At 42.2% G+C, this 22,305-nt stretch overlaps 2 protein-coding genes across 4 annotated transcripts in view; both read left to right on the top strand.

The window, feature by feature from the left end:
• Positions 1 to 1,927: 1,927 nt before the first annotated feature.
• smad5 (SMAD family member 5) lies at positions 1,928 to 12,539 on the top strand. Of its 3 annotated transcripts, none has more exons than XM_008290262.1 (7): positions 1,928 to 2,190; positions 5,499 to 6,412; positions 7,901 to 8,197; positions 9,249 to 9,356; positions 10,700 to 10,921; positions 11,033 to 11,289; positions 11,408 to 12,539. In XM_008290262.1, the coding sequence occupies exons 2-7, from the start codon at positions 6,010 to 6,012 to the stop codon at positions 11,549 to 11,551; spliced, it is 1,431 nt and encodes a 476-aa protein (XP_008288484.1). In that variant the 5' UTR covers positions 1,928 to 2,190; positions 5,499 to 6,009; the 3' UTR covers positions 11,552 to 12,539. The 3 variants fall into 3 exon arrangements, with proteins under 3 accessions (XP_008288484.1, XP_008288486.1, XP_008288487.1); XM_008290264.1 differs by lacking the exon at positions 1,928 to 2,190 and adding an exon at positions 2,417 to 2,710; XM_008290265.1 differs by lacking the exon at positions 1,928 to 2,190 and adding an exon at positions 2,858 to 2,926.
• A 3,668-nt stretch (positions 12,540 to 16,207) lies between these two features.
• Positions 16,208 to 22,305, top strand: part of syvn1 (synovial apoptosis inhibitor 1, synoviolin) — a 17,855-nt gene continuing 11,757 nt past the window's right edge. The window contains exons 1-8 of the mRNA XM_008290261.1: positions 16,208 to 16,371; positions 17,902 to 18,053; positions 18,186 to 18,278; positions 18,425 to 18,577; positions 19,356 to 19,404; positions 19,864 to 19,967; positions 21,918 to 22,044; positions 22,150 to 22,249. Of these exons, the coding sequence (XP_008288483.1) occupies positions 17,922 to 18,053; positions 18,186 to 18,278; positions 18,425 to 18,577; positions 19,356 to 19,404; positions 19,864 to 19,967; positions 21,918 to 22,044; positions 22,150 to 22,249 (758 nt within the window). The 5' untranslated portion in view covers positions 16,208 to 16,371; positions 17,902 to 17,921. The remainder of the gene's footprint in view (positions 16,372 to 17,901; positions 18,054 to 18,185; positions 18,279 to 18,424; positions 18,578 to 19,355; positions 19,405 to 19,863; positions 19,968 to 21,917; positions 22,045 to 22,149; positions 22,250 to 22,305) is intronic.

The raw sequence follows: 22,305 nt of genomic DNA, 5'->3' as shown, positions 1-22,305 counted from the left end.
TATGCTGTGGGGCTGTTCTGCTGCCAGTAGAACTGGAGCTTAAATGTAATAACAGAAGAAGGAGGATAAACTCCACATTCTTCAGGATAACCTAAAATCATCAGCCAGAGGGTTTGGTTTTGGATGCAGCTGGGTGTTCCAACAACACAATGACCCCAAACACACATCAAAAAAAGGTAATGAAATGTTTGAATCAGGCTAGAATTAAGGATTTAGATCAGGAACCATCAGGAACCTGTTGACAGTGATGAAGAAACAAGTCTGTGTCAAAAAGTCAACAAATTGAGTTGAACTGGTCCACAGGATTCGTCAAAGATACAACCAGAAGCTTGTCGGCGGCTGCCAGCAGTGCCTAGTTGAGGTAATGATTGTTTTTTTTGTGACAAGGACACGTGTTTTAATGACTTTGTTATGAAAGACTAAGAGTTCTGGAGTCGTTGGAAACTCAAAACTGCTATGATTTACATGGTTTTTACAAGTGTATGTAACTTCTGTCCACAACTATAACAGCGGCATTGATGGGTCAATGGCCGTGCTTTGTACTCTTTTGCTTTCTTGTGTTTTTATGAAATGTTTTAAATACTGAGGGGGCAATGTCTATATTCATGTAAAGGCAAGCACCACATTCCGAGGTTGCCCTTCCTCTAGAAGTGCCAACTAAAGAAAAAGACCTTCTGGAGGAAGTTCTGTGGTCAAAAAAATAAGCCACAATTTCCAGAAATTTGTTTGGGGAGAAGTTGAGGCCGTTAACCCCAAGAACACCAAACCTACCGTCAAGCATGGTGGTGGTAGTATTATGCTGTGGGGCTGTTTTGGTGCCAGTGGAACTAGTGCTTTACACAAAGTAAATGGAATAAAGGGGAAAGAGGATTACCTTCACATTCTTCAGGAAGACCTAAAGTCATCAGCCAAAAGGTTGGGTCTTGGACACTGTTAGATGCACCAACAACACAATGACTCCAAACACACAGCGGGCGAGTATTCGAATATCAAAATTGCTGTTTGGATACCACCACAACGACCAGCATTTGGATATTCGGATATTTGGGTCCAGCCCAACTGGTTTCCATAAAGTCCTGACCTAAACCCCATCAAGAACCTGTGGACTGTGATAAAGAAACTAGTCAACAAATTTAGTTGAATTGTATGAATTCTGGGCTGCAAGGTGGCTCGGTGGTTACCACTGTAGCCTCAAAGCTAGAAGGTCGCCGGTTCGCGTCCCGGTGTGGACACCCGGGATCTTTCTGTGTGGAGTTTGTATGTTCTCCCCGTGCAGCGTGGGTTCTCTCCAGGTTCTCTGGCTTCCTCTCACAAGGTCCAAAAACATGTTGAGGTTAATTGGTGATTCTAAATTGTCCGTAGGTGTGAATGTGAGTGTGCTTGGTGTCTGTCTCTAAGTGTAGCCCTGTGATAGACTGGTGGGTGACCTGAGTCAGCTGGGATAGACTCCAGCCCCCCATGACCCTAGTGAGGATTAAGCGGTGTATAGATGATGGATGGATGGATGTACCAATTCTGTAAAGAGGAGTGGTCAAAGATACAACCAGAAGCTTGTGGACCTCTTGAGGTGAAGCTGACTTTTGACCCAGCAGATTTAGTCATTTCCATACAACCTATAATTATGATGATCATCTATAAAAGAACCAGAATGCTTTTTTGTGACAGACATGCACAAGTTTCAATGAGTCAAATAGTGGAAAATGGAGAGTTATAGGAGTCACTGGACAGACTGTCATGATATAAATGGTCTTTATGGGTCTATGACAGAACCTTATAATCACTTTCATGCTTTCATGCAACATGTTCTGAACACTGATGGGGTCACGTATCCCCTGCATCCCCCCACCCCCCTGAAATCTCCGCCTCTGCCTGTAAATCACAGCCGGCATCGGGCTGCGTGTTGCCCGCTGGTGGCTCAACGCGATCACTGCATTTCCAAGCGCAGTCCAGAGACTGAATGAAGAATCCAGCGTTTATCCCGTCAGAGAGCGGCGGCCCGTCTGCGGAAATGGGTGTGGAAAACCGACTATTTAGTCAGATTAATTAAAGCTAAAGGGATTAACAACGCGGGGCCCGTTAAAGTGTCGAACAAGTGACTACAAAGGACAACAATACACAACAAACCGCAGCGCTCCAGACTCAGTGGAGCCAGCAACTTGTGAGACGTTCCAGAGCCGCAGCACGACCACCGTAAGACTTCACACTTCAAACACCGAGGGGGTTAAAAACAAACAAAAAAAAAAGCGACGTGTGTGTAAGTTTATTCTGCCGCGGGTTCAGCTGGTGATGTATTTTAATCACTTAATGTAGCTGTCAAAGATTGAGGGGGGAAAAAGTTTGTTCACACGGACCACTCTCAGACCAATGCGCAAGATAATGTTTTGAAGTTAGCACTGTAACGTCATGATTTAGGAAGAGGATATAAAACAGTGGCTATAGTGAGTGTTAATAAAGTGTATTATGGGGGGTTATTTAAAAAAAATAAGCATCCGCGAGTGTTAAACCAAAGCGGGCACTAGTTTGTCAGCGCGGCGGAGGGATACGCACTCCGCCTTCCCAGTCTACTTGTCTCCAGGATCTGGAGGACATGGCACGGAGAGACGGAGGGAAGAAACGCTGGAAAACGAGAGAAATCTTTCAGAAAGCGGGAGCAACGGCGTAAACGATCGCAAGAAGCAGTACTGCTATGGCTTTTGTGCGTTCCTGAGAGGTACGAGGCTAAACAGTAGTCTAACGGTTGAATTTAAAAGAGTGTAATTGAAGTCCAGCGGGCTACATCAGCAGGGTACGCTGGCCACAGAGGCTCGGCACTTCTTCTCGGAGGGCTAGCTGCTAGCTTAGCTTTAGCCTCAGTTAGCGAGAAGTTCAAAAAAAGTTTGTGGAATGGAGGAAGAGGAGGAAGGTAGCCGAGGCTAGCCGTGAGGAGGTACAAAACCGTGTCTCGTTGGGTTAGATATATATGTATATTTAAAAAACGTAAAGTAGACATTTATCCTCGTTGTGAGTCGTCTAACTGTAACTTTACGCCAAACAAGTTGTGTTCTGTTAAACTTTGCTAAGCTAGTTAGCAAACTCTCGAGGTTACTTACATTAGCTCGCCACACACAAGAGTTAGCTAACGCCGCTGAAATAATGTGTTGTTTTATGACTGCGTGTATTTTCGTGGGGTTGGAGCAGCGCTAAAAGCTATTTTTACTGCTGTTTGGGGATTTGTGTAACATTAGATGCGCCTTTCTGAATCCCTTTTCTCTCTTTCTCTGGGTGGTGGTGGTGTGGAGGAGGTGGGGGGGCGCCTGCTTCTCACCGAATCGTTCTTCCATATTGTCTGTTCCTTGTTCTTCATACTTGTCAAGCGTTTCAGAGAGAGTCAACACTGCCAAGTAAAGTAGTACTCTCGTGTTTTCCAGTTTTAAGCGTTGTTACAGATCTGCTTCAAGCTGGTGTGACGGAATTACTCAGCAGAGCCCAAACTGTGATGAACGGATACCAATGCGGGCTAATCTGTCTACGATTTAAGGATGATTTTTTTATTGTTTAACATCTCTAGTTGTGCGTTTTGAGCAGTGGGCAGACTTTCAGGGGTGTATTGATTCTTTGCATATCCTACATGTCGTGATTTCTTATCTTTTAGGTGTTCAGTGCCTGTCAGAGTAGACGAGAATTGTCCATGAAACATGAAATTTAATGCATCTCTATTGCACAATCATCATATATACGTAGAAAGGTTTTTGATTGTGCAATCTATCAATATGGAAAATTCCCAGGACTGTGTTTTTCTGTATATAAAATATGTAGGTCATAGTCTCCATAAATTTATATCACCCACATGTTCAGGAATTCACACACACGCGTCGCTTTTAATGATGGTTACAGAGTCAGGCATTGATCAGTAAATCTGTGGTTCTCCTCCCTCACAGTTTTCAAAATGCGACGTTGTAAAATTTAGTCAAGACTGATTTGATTTCCTGCCTTTGATGCTGAAAACACAATAAGCTGTCTGAGTGAGCTGTTTGCAATTTGTACGGATCAACTTTATCTGACGGATCATCACTGAGATGCAAATCCTTTTTTATTGTCCTCACAGGCAAGTTGTATCTGCAGTGTGTTCATCAAACAATATGTTCCAGCTTGTTTCTGACAGATTGGATTTCTCCCCACGTTATAAATCTGTTGCTTGTCATTGCTAATTCAACAATGAACTGATGATTCACTCCTGGTCCAGTAAGTCTGATCAGGCTCTGTTGAAACAACTGCTGCAACATAGCAAAAACAACGACTCAACATTTACAGGCTGATGATTTTTCTGTATGTCTACATGTCCTACTTTTGGAGGTTTCCCTCCACTTTCATGTGCACGTAGAACAATGAGCAGTGGGAGTGGGTGCAGTGCTGTTGGACAGCTGTGTGCTGGAAGGGAGGAATCAGCCAGAGATGGGATGACGGAGGAAACAGCTCTTTGTGGTTACATCCTTTTTGACCAGGCCAGTTTCACAAGCCCCCAAACAGCTGCTGTTACTGCTACAGCTACATGTGTTTGACCCACTGCCTGCTTGGCCTGCATGATATGGAGCCAAGTGTCGTATATCGCAGCATAATTTGTTTTGTGAGTGATTTAGTTTGTCAGGAAGGCTCTCTCAAACGCTTACTGTCTCTCTAGTAGTTTGTTGGAAAAATCATCAGAGAAATCCTGATGCAATACGACATTAACATGAATAATCAAGGTGGTAGTATGTTTTTTTTTTTTGGTCACTTGTGGTTACGCAGAACTGTGATTTATGTATTTTATAGAACGAGTCCTTGATTTTTAATGGAACATGTGCTGCCCAAGTCTCTGCAGGCATCCTCTCTTTTTCATTTGTTGCTTTCTATTCCTGTGCACATGGTCAGACAGGATGTGAGTGTGTTGTCTAGGTTCACACTTCAGCATCATTTTACCAAATGGGGACATAGTAAAAATATATCAAATATATCAGTCTGTTTATGTAGTGATGAATACATCTTTTCTTTTACCATCATCATTAGCTGGAGGAACAGTAGTTTGTCCCAGTCACAGGTAGATTTACAGTTTGAAAGTGGTGTTTGTTTTCTTATGTTGATATACTGTTACTTTAGATGCCCTCTGGTAGACCAACTTTCCACATTTACATTTTGTTTAGTCTATTTTTTTACCTGTAAGAGTGTGTCTCCACATGCTTTTCATATGTAAAGACGCCTGCAAGTTTCTCATACAACACCTATGACATAATTGAGTCATCAAAGTTTCAGCAAGACTGAGGCTCCTTTATGGAAATGATGCGTCAGATCAAAAAGGGGACAAAGGGCTTTTTGATCATCCTGTTGACTGAGAAGCGTGGTTGTCACATGCTGTGCTGATATTAAACTTTTAATCAGGTTTTTTAAAATATTTAAATTGTCATCTTGTTTACAAATGTTAGTAAATGCTTTCAGTGTGTTCTTGATCTTTGCATAATCGGCTGGTTTTTCTCTCTGTTTTGCAGAAGGGTGGCAGAAACACTGACTGTGTGCTGGTTGGAGAAGTCAGCCGGAGAGGAGCTGGGAGTTATTGTGATATGGTCACTTTTTTCTGAGACGGGTGTCAAGCTTTCACCGGTGAGACCTGCTGCAGCGTTTCAGTTCAACACAGGTCCTGATCTCAGCTCCTGCAGCCTGCAGCCCCCTCCCTCCATCAGTGGTGGTGACCCAACTCCGGACAGCTTGCTGGAGGGCCCTTCCTGAGCAGCAGCAGCTGCGTCCTGCTTGCTGACTCTCGTCCCTCCCCTGCTTCCTGTCCTTGGTCAGACAAGGCTAAAGCCTCCTCTCCCCTCACCCCACCCCTCATCTCTGTCGGCCTCTCGTACTCACACACACAGTCACACTCGCGCACAGACATTTTTAGGCTTCTAACGCTCTTCGGAGATCATCAGCACAAGCCTTGTAAATCCCTTGGACAGACCCGAAGTGACCATCCAGAAAAGATTCCTCCCTTTTACCTACACTACAGCTTGAAGAATGACCTCCATGTCCAGTCTCTTCTCTTTCACAAGCCCAGCAGTCAAACGCCTGCTTGGCTGGAAGCAGGGAGACGAGGAGGAGAAATGGGCAGAAAAGGCAGTGGATGCTCTTGTGAAAAAGCTGAAGAAGAAGAAAGGCGCCATGGAGGACCTGGAGAAAGCCCTGAGCTGCCCTGGACAGCCCAGCAAGTGTGTTACCATTCCAAGATCACTGGACGGCCGGCTGCAGGTTTCCCACAGGAAAGGTCTTCCTCATGTTATCTACTGCAGAGTGTGGCGCTGGCCGGACCTCCAGTCCCACCATGAGCTCAAGCCCCTGGAGGTGTGCGAGTACCCGTTTGGCTCCAAACAGAAGGAGGTCTGCATCAACCCATATCACTACAAGCGAGTGGAGAGCCCTGGTAGGTACTTACAAGTGGGGTCGTCAAAGAATATTGATTTGGCTGCATGTTGCATCTTCTACACAAGTTCTAATCCAACACCTTGTATGGATTTAAATAGATATGTCCTTTTAATGTTGCACTTATTCCCATTCACACTGCCTTTAAATTTACTACCTTTTTAATGTTCTGTATGGCACCATCGTGACCAGATCTGTAAAGTATGTAGCATATGCGACTGAAAAGCAGCGTCATTGGGGTTTTTTTTCTGTTGTTGTTGTTGTTTTTAGTTACTTCTGAACACAAGACAGATCAAACCAATGTGCAGCTGTGCACATCTTTTAGAGCTCAGAGTAAACTGTAGATCTGGTAAACAAATCCACAAAGGTCAGGAGTCTGTCATCACACGGGGCCTGTTCTACCCGCCCCCTCCATTTCACAGAAAATCAATATCACTAGCTCTAGAAGTCTTATTAGATTATATGCCTCAGGCACTCCAGATGGGGTGTGGCATCAGAGAGTGGCTTACTAAATGCATAAACCACTCAGACTAAACTCCCAGCGCTTTCTCATCACTACTCCCCCTCTAAATCTTTCTGTCACTCCCACATCCCATCACATACGCTCATAGATGACCCTGAAGGGTCCGTCTTTCTGACATCAGGTTGGTTTGGGATTGCCAGCTCTGTATTGACCGGTTCAAGGATGCGGCTCACATGTCGGTCAGAGAGACTGCACCTCATAGCGTTTAAAGCAAGTCTGGCTTCGTAGTTTTGAGGGTTAGCCTTGGAGCTCGGTAGATGAAAAGGCCGGAAATCACTACAATCTTTTTGGCAAACATGAAGATAAAAATAAATATGAATGACCTTTGTGGCTGTATCTTTAACAAGGTCTGAAGTAGCTTTTTAGGAATGTGTGATTCTTCTTCTGTTGGGAGGGGGGGTGTTTTAAGGTAGAGGTTGGCATTGTAATAAACCTAAGATATAAGGTGGTATGGTATTGTCATTACTTCAGTGTTTGTGTGGATTAGAGCTGAAACATGTCATCAGTCATTTGCAGCTAGTTGTTTGGAATTGAAACACAAATGCCAGTGATTCTGTTTTCAGCCTCTCCAACGGGACTATATGCTGTTTTTTCACGTTCTATATCATTTTCGTTATTTTCAAACATTGTATAGGTCAAATTATTAATTAAGTAAATTCGAAAGGAAGCTGCAACCCTGTAGTTATGCGTCGAATGTGTGCACAGCCACTTTTCCAAGAGCGTGCCCATCAAGGGCTTCTTGTTCCAACATTTCCTGCATTTCCCTGTTAATGGAAAGGATACATTATTAAGGAGGGAAAGCATTTAAGCAAAAGAAAGCTGTGCTTCTGCTCAAATGGGGTAGAAATGGGCTCCTTAAATACAGTCATCAGTTAGTTTTTAACATAAGAAAATGCGTTTCCTCTACTTTTTATGTACGTTTCATTCATTTTGCAATTAATTTCCTCCCTCCCTGCTTTCTTCCAGTGCTCCCTCCTGTCCTGGTACCGAGGCACAGCGAGTTCAACCCTCAGCACAGCTTGCTGGTACAATTCCGCAACCTCACCCACAACGAGCCACACATGCCCCTGAACGCCACCTTTCCAGAGTCCTTCCAGCAGCCACACAGCGGGGGCGGCAGCAGCAGCACTGGAGGTGGCGGAGGTGGCGGCGGCTCGTTCCCCATTTCCCCCAACTCTCCTTATCCTCCTTCTCCAGCCAGCAGTGGTACTTATCCAAACTCTCCTGCCAGCTCGGGGCCCTCCAGTCCATTCCAGCTTCCAGGTACATTGAATGTCCTCATGTGCATGACCCAGGAAAGGGTGCCAAGCTGTTTTTGTCACTGTCGTGTAGCCAACAAAAAGCTAACTTCAATGGTTTCTGTTACCATTGTTTTGTAATATTAGGAAAAAAAGTGATCGCAGTTATATGAAAAAGGAGAGTTCAGGTGAATTCAGTTTCATATTTGTGTCACTGCCAACGCTCCCAGCTGAGGGACTTATTGAATTGTTCACTAAAATATCATACTGTTACATCTGTATCCTAGCAAATAGTTTCAAACCCAATGCTTGATAAATTTGAACGGTACTCTAACCAAGCCAAGTTTTTATATTCAACAAGCTACACCCCTAAGTGAGAACAAAGAAAATGCCAGCTAAGCAGTGTCCACCAGAGCCGGGGCTGCTGGCTGCTGTCAAACGCTAACTCAGTCAACCAGGCAGCCTTTCTCCCTTATTGTTACTGACTGGGGGACAAAACAGATGAATCTGACATGGCGAATTATCACTTAGCTGTGGGTTTCCTTTCTGCAGTCGTCTTGGTGTATTGTAGAAAGACTTGTGATTGTTCAGTCTGTGTCTGGATGTTACTGCTGCTCTGTGTGTGTGTGGCTGAGTAGTACTTTATTCTGCTCCAGTCCCGATCTGCTGACACATCCGGTGGCTGCAGGCAGTCAGGCACACAAGGTTTTAATGGCAATTTAGGATTTGGGGATTTGAGCTCATTTGTCGTGCAAACTTTTGGTCATCATTGTCTGCACTCACAATCATCACAATCACTGAAATTTCCTCGTTGCAGGAGGAGGTTTAGTGCATTGTTTTTTCCTGTATGCCTCAACAAGGGCTCCAGAGGCTCATGTTGCATCTCTGTCGGGAATGGGTTAGCATGTGGCTTAGCAAGCGAGGGATATGTGTAACCTGACACCATTTCCGGGGTACAGATCCTGTGATGATTGTTCGACTCGAGGGAGTCGTGTGTGTGCATGTATGTGTGTTAGACCATTTGCCAGCAGCAACAACTGGTCTCATCCTCGCTAACTGCCCTCTTAATGTCCCAGCTGACACCCCACCCCCGGCCTACATGCCCCCTGATGAGCAGCTGGGCCAGGAGAGCCAGTCCATGGAAACAAGCAGCAGCCTGGTGCCGCCGAACATGGCCAGAGGAGGTGAGGAGTCCACAGTTAGAGAGTTAGAGCAGCAGCAGCACTGCACTAAGAGGAATAAAATAATACAGAGTACCCACCGGTAAAAGAATGAAATTATCAATAGTTTGAAGGCTTCACAGTTAATTGTCTTGGGTCTTGTACATTTTTGTGCCAGAATGAATTCCCTGTTTTCTGCTCTTGTGCTGCTGTTCAACTCATTCAGGGAGACGTTTCAAAGTGGATATTTGCAGGGTGAACATTTGGTTATTTCCATGTCTTCAAGTTGTTTTTTTTAAGTATCCTTAAGACATTTATTCACCCAGTCCATAACTTTTAATATAGAATATTTGACAAAACTAATCTGATATGCATTGCATTTTTAGTTAGGAGGACTGTAAACTATTATGATTTCAATCCAGACAGTGAAGCACCAGCTTCCTTTAACTTAATTGAGACATATAGAGAGAAACATATTGTTAAATTTTACCATCTCAGTCAATCTTGCGCTGTATGAACACTGATAATGAATGCAGCAACGAGGAGCTTTGCTCTTAACTCCACGACATATTACTTGTGTTAAATACCACATCCTGTCTGTTTTGACACCCACTAAATTCACAGTTTGGTGTGAATTTTATGTTTGGAGTCATGGTTTGGTACAACAGAGAAAAGAAAATTTAAAATGTACTTTTCCCCCATTTATTTGATAAAAGTAATCAAATTAAAAGTGCTGTTTAAAATATATATATCACTGATGCAGTTTTTGCATCCCACCAATTAGAAAAAGCTGCTCGCTCAGGTCTAAAATAGAAAATGTCCATTAAAAGGAGTACAACATTTGTAATTGAATTAACCAATAATGCCAACAAGACACAGCTGCCTTGTTTGAGAAAACTTTTTTGAAATTGTCTCTGGATAATCTCTACTGGGGTTTTAGTTCTTCAGCTGAAGTGAGCTGCACACTGAGGCCAGTTGACTGATCCATACAGAGCTGCTGATTCTGGACTTGTTATAAGGCTGATTCTAGCCCATCATGTAGTGTTGGTTAACACGTGATACGTGAGCAACACCTGGTGAACTTCCAAAGCGGACATAAATTGAGATAGTGGCATTATTATGCTTATTTACATGAATATGTTCACGGAGGGAAAAAATCATACCGAACAGTTCAGGGTTTGTCCTGGTACCGGTGCGTCCCTGATAGATCCAGTGTTCTTCTGTCTGAACTACTCACTGTCATGCTGTCTAAATGGATCCCTGTATCTAAATCCATACTGTTTTGTAAGATGGGCCTCAGTCTGTGTCCTGATTTCACGTCGGCTACGTTTAAAACTCGCTTATTCTTGCCGACCTGTTGTTTCCAGATGTGCAACCGGTGGAGTACGAGGAGCCGAGCCACTGGTGCTCTATTGTCTACTATGAACTGAACAATCGCGTAGGAGAGGCTTACCATGCCTCGTCAACCAGTGTGCTCGTTGACGGCTTCACTGATCCTTCAAACAACAAAAACCGCTTCTGCCTCGGGCTGCTGTCCAACGTCAACCGCAACTCCACAATCGAGAACACCCGCCGACACATTGGCAAAGGTACGACTGCTGGTCACACACAGCGAGAGAAGAAAACAATACGGTGCGCCGTTTGTCCTCGCAGGGAGCTGTGATTTTGAATATTCTGACAGTTTTCTTTGTGTTCACCAGGAGTGCACCTGTACTACGTGGGAGGGGAGGTGTACGCAGAGTGCCTCAGCGACACCAGCATTTTTGTCCAGAGTCGTAACTGTAATTACCACCATGGCTTCCACCCCACCACTGTTTGCAAGATCCCCAGTGGATGTAGCCTCAAGATTTTCAACAACCAGGAGTTTGCTCAGCTCCTGGCCCAGTCGGTGAACCACGGCTTCGAGGCCGTCTATGAGCTTACTAAGATGTGTACCATTAGGATGAGCTTCGTCAAGGTGAGGGGTCTTAAGATGAACAGAAGCAAAGCAATTTAAAAAAAAAATCTTCCAAGCATTCATTTTAACAGCAGCAAACTTAATTTACCGTTGTGTGGTTTGCTCTGCCTCTTCTCAGGGCTGGGGAGCTGAGTATCACCGACAGGACGTCACCAGCACCCCCTGCTGGATCGAGGTGCACCTGCACGGGCCCCTGCAGTGGCTGGACAAGGTGCTGACACAGATGGGCTCGCCTCTCAACCCCATCTCCTCTGTGTCCTAATAATGAACTGATGTGAGCTCGGAGACCCTTTTTACTTTTTGTTTGTTTTTCTTTTTTTTTGTAATTTTTTTTACACTCCCCCTTTCTCCCCCTCAATGATTTATAATTTAAAGCGGTCTTAACGGCTGAACTGTTTACACTTTTTGGGAAGGGATGTTGAACTCTGGCTGGAAATTCAACAGCAGCCAGAATCCAGTTGTTGAAACAGCGTAAACATCTGGAGAAAGAGAGGGACGAGAAACACCCAAGTAGCAGTAACATCATGGACACACTACTGCTTGACAATGCTACTATACCTGCACGAGTCGAGGGCTCCGTTGTCAAGCTTGAATCTGTCAAATGTTAATTTTTTTTTTTTTTTGCATCAAGTTTTATTGTTTTCGACAAATGATTTTATTTCTCTATACGTGTAGTTTTTAACGAGGCGGAACCGTTTCACTACTCTGCCTTATGTCCGACAGACAATTTGGAATTTAACGGAACACTTTTCTTACATTGTTGTCTCAATGTCAGATATTTACAAATGAAATATAGACACAATTATGTTTACCATTAGACTCAGATATAACAAATGCTTTCTTTTTATAGTCTCTACTGCTAGAAATGAACACTGAGCTACTGCCTTTTAAGAAAGTTATGTATGCCAATCTGGTAGTTTTTGATATGGGAGATCAATCACTGAACAAGTTTAACATGCCATAAGCTAACAACATTGTGAATGTCACATCTATTGCAATAGAAGTAGTCATTTATGATATAATCAGACAATGGACACCATCACTATTGATTCTTGTTTGTGCTCTTGAGCTCAAGTAAGGCTGACTGTATGCTCCATACTCACTGTATTAACAATATTGTGCACACATGGGTTTTTGTGGAGGCATATTAAATTTTGGCGTGGGTACCAAGGCATTATGTTGATAGGTAATTGACTTCATTAGCTCAATGAAATAAACAGGTTATTTGATAATAAAGATTGTGGGTTTTTCTGTGCCTCAGACTGACCTTTCACGTGTTGGTAATCGTTTAACAAATCCATCCGTCATCCATGCATGCAGATGTAAACACACTCGTTTATTCTGTTGATGACAAACTGATGATGGACACATCACCAGCCAGTTCTCTCCACTGACCACCTCCAGCTGTTTGAACAGCTGCTGATAGATGTGATCCCAGAGTTAGGGAGTCTAATGTTTCCGTGGGAGACCCTTGAAGGCAACACGGCAGACTAAGATGATGGTGAATTGTAAATAACATTGAGTCCTTTAAGCCCACAGCTCGTTCCTGTTTGCTGTGCAGCTTTCAATAAACCTACAGTAGCAAACAATAATGGTTTTCAAATAAATATTTAATCAAACACGTTCACTGTAATGGAAAACTCATTAAAAGCAACACAGTGAGACGGCCGCTTGTTAGCGCCGTTTTAGATCAGGAAACAGCTGCTCACTGAGCAGAGAAACGGGATTAACTCTAGTAAAATAAACCTGGTGTAAGTTTACATATTCTGGTTCAGATGCTGTAGTTGGAATATTGTCAGTCATTCTTTGTTTTTGTTTTTTTTGTATAGCACTTTTCATACAAGCAGATTTTAATACAGAACAGAAGTAATAAAACAATCCCCTGAATTTCTAAAAAGATTATCTTAAAAATGAAGGACCCAAGAAAAACAGGGCTGAGGACCAGTTATGTTAAATACAAAACAACAGATGCAGGATGAAAAAGCAAAATGAGACAAAAATGATAAAAGACACAATTGACAAGAGTTTATAAATAGATAGTCAAAGAAAAATTAAAGTAATTCTAATTATACACATAATGAGACACAAAGGTAGGTCCTGAGTTAGTTTTTAAAGTGAACTTTTTCTGCTATCCTCATATCTACTGGAAGGTTTTTCCAGTGACGTGGACCATAAAAACAAAAAGTGAGTCTTTTTGTTCTGACTTTGGGTTTAATTAAAACGCTTCTAAGATGTTCATGGGATAAAGGCGTTCTGATAAATGTAGAGGAAAAAGACCAGGAGGAGTTTTATATACCAATAAAAGGATCTTTAAATTACTTCTAAAGCAGACAAGTGGCACATTTATAGAACTTTAATTCTATGTAATGTGTAGATTCCTTCTGGTCTCAGTCAGCTGAGTTTTAAAGCAGTTGTTGTTGAGATGTATTCCTCTTGGGGAGACCAGATAGCAGATAGTTAGGTTTGGGGAAATGGCTGCAGTTTTGCTAAATTCAATGAATCTTTTCACCAGAAATTATTGATTCTCAGGCACTTTTATAAAAATATTATTTTAAAAGAGAAGCATATTGGCTGTCTTCATGTTAAACCCATTTTATCAGTGGGCTTTGAAAGCATCGTGTCTGTTTGTCTTGTTTGTTGAGTAACTTGTTTTAAACCTGAGAGGGATGCTCTGCTGTGATTGGCTGTTACGTTGTTAGGCAACTCCCTGATGCTACGTGGTAACCAGGAAGTAGCAACACTGACCTGATAAGCACATTGAAGGCTCTCAGGCAGGAGGTTGGTTGTCCACAACAGACTCTCCCGTTTGAGCAAATTTTGCTCTTAATTTTTTTAACTTCTATTTTTTCTATCTAGCCCTCTCATTTGAACGACCACGGCACATTTATTTGCAATTTTTCTGCCAAAATGTGTTTTTAAAGATGGACTATTGTTTTAAAGGTGCCCTGTGGTGACATTTTTTTATTGCTGAGTGGTTTTTCTAAACTTGGAAGTGTAAAGTAAAAGCTGTTAAGATATGAAAACATTTACTTCTGCCATCGCCCCACCACACCCAGATTAGACTTCCAGCATTACCAGCCATTAACCGTTCAACCTGAGCGGCACATATCAGCACAAACCAGTGGTCATCCAGCTCAGACTTTGTATAATCTCACTACTTCCAGGTGAATCAGTCAGAATGAGCAGCTTCCTCTCAGTCCACCAGTTTTCTGTATTTTCTAGAGCTTCTTCTGCTAACTCTCAAATGTCTCAGCCACAGGCAAAGCAAACAAAATGCTCTACTGTTTGGCTGTAAGTGTGAACACAAGAGTCTTTGTGCACTTCCAGCATCTGAGGAGCTAAAGATCAAGGGGATTGCTTTTATTACTGATGGTAATGTCCCTACAACAATAGTAAAATCCCTATTTAATCCTTTGTAATCCCTTGTTAGTGAGCTGTGGCTAATGTGGTTAACGCTACCAATAGCTTTGATTGTACGGCCACAGCTTAGAGCTCTGTGGAGACTTAACACTAAGAGACATTCAGTGATGTTTGAAACAACAACTGGGTGAGTTCGTGTGTTTTTGTGTTGCTTCTTGTGCTTCAGTTCACCTTAAACTCACCTGCTGTTTACATCTGTTTGCTTCTCCTCTGCTCTCTGTGTTCACATACCTCGCATTTTATTACAGCTGGATTCAAAATAAGGCTGTTCTCATTTTATGTTTCTGTTGTCAGACGACAGAACGAGTATGAAAGTGACTGAAGATTACATGTTTACCAGCAGTCACTTCAGAGGTATTTCCAAGCTGCGGCTATGTACCGCTAAAATACCGATTTTATGACCGCAATGTTGTCTGACGAACCCACCAAACTGTTAAAAACAACTATTTATATCTATATGTTCATGTGAAAGTCCTGCTCTCACACATACATTCACATACGTGTTGTCTGCTTTGTGGTTAACTGTTTTGCTGGATGCTGTCAATCAGAGATGCAGAGCGAGGGTGTGTTCCAGTGCCTATACAACCATAGCATCCTAGAAAAAGATTTAGTGTGTCCCAGTTCATAGCACGTCAAATGTACAGGATTTACTACGACATCTGGTTGGATTTTGCAGTATGCAAGCCAGCATGTTTTTCTGGCCCTTCTAACCCACAATCCTCTGTGCAGTTACATCACATATACATGACTGTGTGTCACACGAGCAAAAACAATCTTGAGCCACTGAAAGTGCAAAGACATGACAGCTGATTTCACACTAAAGACTGCAATGGTAAAAGTTTTAAGCACAATATTGTGATGAAGCAGTATGTCCCAATTGCATGCATACTGTATGAAACAGTGTGTACTTGTGAACCCAACTATAGTACCTACTGAAAGTAAAAATAGTAAGTATGCAAACTGGAACACAGAGTCTTCATCCTGCAGCAGTTGCATTTAAAGCAACAGACCCTGTAACAGCTCATGCAGGGCTCATTGTAAAGTTTAACCACCTTTGCAGTATTTTGAGCTGAAAAACTGAAAAACATACTCTAATAGTATGTGAGATTTTTATTAATTTGCTGATAATGGGGCACGAGAAGGAGCCTGTAAAGTTACAAATGCAACCTAACAACTAATCACAGCAGAGTGATGGATCAAGCAGCCGCAACTTCCTATTGGTCCACGTTACCGTTGACCGTAAACCTCCTAAAAGCCGTGTTACTAATATAGTACACCCATCCGCTGTGTACAACACAACAAATTATATGTATTTGTTTGCCATTAGACGCTGTTATTACCTCATGGCAAAATTTTTTAGCTTAGGTTTCTGTCTAGCTGCTTTTTACACCAACTCTCTGACATAAAACCGGCAGCGTGTCAGTGATGTAAAAAGTGCTCCTGCGCCAAATTACCGTAACAACCGGATGTGAGGTGGCTCCCAAGGAGCAAGCCAAAGATAAACACGTCGACAGACGAACAGGGCGAAGATAATAAATTTTGCAGAGAAGCTGCTGTGAAACGAATGAAATGGAGTAGCTGGGAAGAATATACAGGTTTTAGCAGGCAAGGAGGCATCCGTCAAACGTACCGAGGGGCAAGTCTTCCGCAGACATCGAGGCGGTGAGTCCCGCAGAGCAGTGACAGCTGGAACCGTACCTGCTAGCTAAGCTAACGCTAGCTAACTCCAGCTAACTAACCCAATTATCTGTGTGACAGGTAGTCTGTGGAGTTACTAACATTACCAACGCTGACACATGCATGTTCAAATGTTTGAGTAGTATGTAACTAGCTCATATTTGCAGCGTTCAGCTCGACTATTTCCCGGAACGCTGTGACAAGGTTAGTCGGATTTCTGGGACTTAATTTTAACATGTTAGCTTCAGAGGGGGTAAGCTAATAAGTTAGCTGCAGGAGTACAAAGCTAAAAGAATAGCCTCTTCACCAATAAGGAAAACGTTTACTTGGAAATCTGTTCTGTCACGTACACAGATATTATCCAGGGTGTTTGCTTTAAATCTGAGAAACGTAGCAAAGTAGGGAATGAGGCGGTAAGTTAGCTACAGCAATTCACACAATGCTAACCTACTTCATTCTGCACCTGAGCACTTCTGCCGGAGGAGATGAAATCAGAAAAATAGTTTCGTTTCAAACACTTCGCCTGCATTATTGTATAAACCAGTTCACCAAGTTTTCTAGCTTATTACATAGCGCTAACGGCATTCATTTTATATTGCAGCTGTTAGATAGTTTTAGAAGTTACCGCTGTGTTGGTTGTAGTCCTTCATGCATCACTTACTGATGCAAATGTGATAACAGGTGTTTGCTACGTCCTGCCACTGAAAATCTGCTGGGAAGAATGTTAATTATAGTAGAGTTCATTGTAAGGTTTGAATTTTTACTCTCAAAATCCACACATTTCTTCACCTGGCAGGTTGACACGTTTGTTTGTTTTGCCATCAGATCTGACTGAAACCAACCCCTTTCTGTGAGTTAACCACGTGTGTTTCTGGTAGAACTCTGGAGGAAATCCTTGCACTGCCATGGATTTAAAGCACAAGACGAAACTAGACAGGATTCAACCCCTCTGTGCTTGTCACTAGCAATCTTACCTGCATTTTGTCCACTGAGGAAATTTATAACTGACAATTGTGTTTGCCACAATCAGCTGCATCAGTTAGGATGCACAGTGAAGAACCATGGTTAATATGAAGGGATTTTTCGCCACTGTGCTGCAGCTGAGTTAGAAATAAATTGTAGCCCTAAAATGTATTTTCTTTTTTCCAGTTTCCTAAAGCTTTGCCTTTCTGCAGTTTGTGGCACTAAAGTGAGGGAGATAATGGCATCGTCAACCCTACAACAAACAGGCACAAATGATCAGTGTGAATAAATCATAACGCTCCATAAACCTCACAGATTTATTAATGATCACATAGTTTGCTGAGTGGATGTTTCATCATGCATCACTGACAGACTACAAAAACTTTGTGACTGCGTACTGCACATACAGAATTGAAACTAATCTAAAAAATGTTATAAAATGAAAATGGCATTAAAGTATCCCATCATACTTTCCAGCAAAGTGCTGCCCTGTATTTGCATGCTGCTTTCACTTGTTCCTCATTTCTTCTGTCATCGGTTCTCCCTCCGCAGTATCTGTAGCTGAGTCCAAAATGGTGCGAGCAGCTTTGGTGACTGCCACCAGTCTGGCACTGACTGGAGCTGTGGTGGCGCACGCTTACTTCCTCAAACACCAGTTCTACCCGACGGTGGTCTACCTCACCAAGAGCAGTCCCAGCATGGCGGTAAGAGCAGGGCACAAGTCACGTCATGTCCTGACTGTTTGGTTTATATTGTTTGAATATTTTACCTGTATTGTTGCTTTTAAATGTGAGACTATCAGTGACATTAAATGTGCTTTTTGTTTCTGGTATCAGGTGTTGTACATTCAGGCGTTTGTGTTGGTGTTCCTGCTGGGAAAGTTCATGAGGAAGGTCTTTTTTGGGCAGCTAAGGGCTGCAGAAATGGAGGTAAACTTCTCTCTGATATTGCCCACATTCATTCATTGTAACATATTCAATTTAATATTTAATGCACAGTTTTAATTGGACTGTAGATGTAAAGATCAGCGTTTTTGTTCTTGTGCATTCACGCGCCTTTCCCCCGTTGCCATCAGCATCTCATCGAACGCTCCTGGTATGCGGTGACCGAGACGTGCCTGGCTTTCACTGTGTTCAGGGATGATTTCTCCCCTCGCTTTGTTGCCCTCTTCACCCTCCTGCTCTTCCTTAAGTGCTTCCACTGGCTGGCTGAGGACCGGGTGGACTTTGTGAGTAATGAGCGAAACAAAAAGCTTCCTCCTCTTACGCAGCAGACATTAGACCTGACTGTACTGTGTCTGTGTACAGGATGTTGTTAAAGGTAGGAAGGAAGCGTGGGACAAACGTTGAGACAGGTGGTGTGTGGTCAGGGGTGTAAACCAGAGTTGAGTAAACAGTTTTATTAGAGATTTTTAATTAGGGGTTGGAAAAAAATGTTTATATGGCAGAACATCATCTAGTTTCCTCATGTGATAAGTAGTGTTAAACTTGCACCACATATTATTATATTTATTAAAACATGCAGACTTATTAAATTAGCGAGAGTAAATGTGAATGTTAACTAACCTGCAGTGGAAAAGAAACTCACAGGGGGAAAATAGGTAATTACTTGAAATAAGGCATATTTAAAATAAAAAAATAACTATGGTAATACACAGACACACATGTAATTAATGCTTTTTGCCTCTTCAGGGGTATTTGTTCTTACTCAGTTACACATACATCGCAATATATTGTTGATGAGATCCTAATTTAGTCTGATTCCCTCTCCTACCTTGAATTTATTTGAGTTTCAGCTCTAACAATTTGTGTTTCTTGGTTAAAGAAAAGCTTGTGAGTGCAGAAAGTTTTACCAGACTGCTCTAACTAGGTAGCCATAAAAACAAAAAGTCAGGCAAAATAAAACAGTTTTGATCATTCAGAATTTCATCCCAGAATTCAGCTGCTGAAAAGACACGTGTTTCTTGACGTGGTCTAATGTTTGTTTTTCCTCCTTTTTCTGCTCAGATGGAACGGAGTCCAAACATATCATGGGTTTTTCACTTGAGAGTATTATGTAAGTACCCGTTATCGGCCCGGTCAGATATCATGCTTACAGCACTGCTGTGCTTGCATTTCTTACTTTTATTTTTCACTTCTGTTTCCATTGACGCACTTGAATGAAGCAAGTTTTTCAGCAAAGTGAAACTGTATGTAAATGTTTCCTTTTGCACATGAGACCAGGTGCAGTTTGATGTAACCCCAGAACGTCAGAATAGGTGGTACTAACAGACCACAGCACTGCAGCGAAATGCAATGCTCTGTTTCAATGATCTCGTCAGTCACAGAAACCATTTTAATGAATGCGAACTGGTGTAAATATGGTCGCTCTGTCAAGGTGACATGGGCATTTCCAAATTTGATTTCCAGAATCAGATCCAGCAAATTTTAAAGTTTTAAAATCTACTTCCCTCACCAGAGAAAATTAATCAATCCAGTAGGAAAACACTGACATGTAATTCTTTATTTTCTGCAGCTCTCATGGGACTGTTGGGCGCCATGGACTTCCTGTTTGTCAACCATGCCTGTCACAGCATCATCACCAGAGGAGCTTCAGTGCAGCTTGTTTTTGGATTTGAGGTTTGTCATCCAGTTGTAGTTGAGCTCTGTGTTTTTAACTGTGGCTCGGTTAACTTGCCTTTGGTCATTTGAATCAAGCTGATTAGGTTTTTTTAAAAAAAACAACTTCTTGTCCCCCCTCTGTCTTGGATTTAAACCTGTATTTTCAGGGTCAAAATCACAACATTACTTTAAATCGTCACTGTTTTCTAAGAAGCAGCAGTTCAGTCTGGTCCTGGTTGCTGTGTTCTGAGCTCAAGAAGTCGTCATTGCATGTGTGGTTTCACTCAAACCGCTAATGAAGCTAAGATTTGAAGTGGAGTACAAGGACAGATCTACACTGCTCAGCTCTCTTTTTTTTTTAAATTAATTTTGCAGTCAGTTTCTGGAAATGTACAAGTCACAGGAACAAATAACCATAGCTGGCTGTCAAACCAGTTCCCACCACAGATTTACTGTGATCCAATATTCTATATCTGAAAGAAAACAAAATGGCAAATGTTTTATCTTAAGATGTGATTAAAATATTTATAAATGCCAGCTCAGTACAACTGTTCTGTCAAAATTAGGTTTTCATTTAGTGAAAATGAAAGTAAAAGCAGGTTGAAACATCAGTGGAAGTAAACTCTGATCAGTACAGCATCCAGTCAGATGATAATAATCATCACTCACCATTTAATCATTCACTGGTACTGACTAATTATACATAAATCTGAGAAGTGGAAAACTCAGAACACTGCAGATCATGTTGTGGATCACAGATAAAGTCACAGCAGTGGTATTTTTATTGCGTCAGTGAACGCTGGAACGCCATCAGACACTTTAAGTCCTCCCAGTTGGTGCTGAGCTGCTCTGACTCTCCTGCGTTGCTCAGACAGGCCGTTCACCTGCAGCTCAGCTGTTTACTGTGACTCAGCACTCAGGTCTAGTTTAACATGCAGCTGCATTTCTACACCTCTGCACCCAGCTCTGCTCAATATGCTGCCAAATTCAGTTTGTTTTTATTTATGTAGCCCAAATGATAACATATGTCATTTCAAGATAAGTAGAAAATTATGAAGAAAGCCCCAACTAATCCAAAGTTTTAATTTGGATTTCTTTTTTGCAGTTGTGCTCATACAAGTGACTAAAGTTTTACTTTCCTTCAACCTTCAATGAGAATCTTCATCATTTGCACTTGTTCAAGGTCACAGTGTTTACTGAGTAGACTTGAGACAGAGCAGTAAGTCACAGCTCGAATTAATTATGGTTAAACCAATATTAACTTTTCTGTCACAACGTACTGATTATCAGTAATCAAGGAGACTGAAAAGTGATATCTGGAGTCGATATGCGTATATTTGCAGTAAGAAACTAAATCTCAGTCTCAAAATAAGAGGAAAAAGCCAAAACAGAAACTCTTTGTTTATCCTGTTTGTTGAATTAAAAGATAACTTTTCAACATTTATCTTTCAGTGTTAATAAATAAAGATGTAGTGTTGACTCGTGGTGTGTAGCTGATCAAAGTGCTCTGGGCAGGACGTTGTTAATGAGCACAAAGTGGTGACGACACACAGACAGAGGCGGCTGAGCCAAAGTACCTTAAGATACTGATATTTGGAAAAATCAAGACCCAACCCCTGTAGTTAAACAGTCTGACCAATAAGAAATGGATTCTGTATGTAAACATTTAAGACACTGCGTTCATTTTCAAGGACACTGAAACAAGAGATCAGCCCGTGTGTCTGTAGTGAAGTGTGTCACTTTGCAAGTTTGTTGAGATCATGGACACCTCGAGAAAAAATCTCTTGTTCCAACTGTTTTTCTGGCGTTACACGAGAGCAGCTGCAGCTACTTATGTCAGTGTTTTATTCCCCACATTGCTTCATGATGAACCACAGCCTTGTTCCTACTCATACTTTATTCCTGTGCCTCCTCGTAATAGAAATAGCGGCTGATATTTTCAGTGTTCTTGTCCTATGCGCTCCTCAGTACGCCATCCTGCTGACCATGGTGTTGACAACCTTCATCAAGTATGTCCTGCACACCATTGACCTGCAGAGTGAGAACCCCTGGGACAACAAGGCCGTCTACATGCTCTACACGGAGCTCTTCACAGGTGCTGTTTGCTGTTGGAGTTTGTGCTGTTTTCTTTTCCAGATAATGTGAGTGTAGCTCAAGACAAAATGATGGCAGCCACATTGATCTGATGTGTTAATTACAGGTTTCATCAAGGTGCTCCTGTACATCGCCTTCATGACCATCATGATAAAAGTCCACACCTTCCCCCTGTTTGCCATCCGGCCCATGTATTTGGCCATGAGGTGAGCAGCTTTGTTGCTTCGCTGTTTATGTGAAGGTTATAACGTTCATGTTTTTT

This window comes from Stegastes partitus, unplaced genomic scaffold, assembly GCF_000690725.1.
Source record: "Stegastes partitus isolate 25-593 unplaced genomic scaffold, Stegastes_partitus-1.0.2 Scaffold663, whole genome shotgun sequence".
In the NCBI taxonomy this organism is placed as follows: domain Eukaryota; kingdom Metazoa; phylum Chordata; class Actinopteri; family Pomacentridae; genus Stegastes; species Stegastes partitus.
The sequence above is the reverse complement of the archived record's forward strand: the minus strand, read 5'-3'. Positions and strand labels throughout refer to the sequence as shown.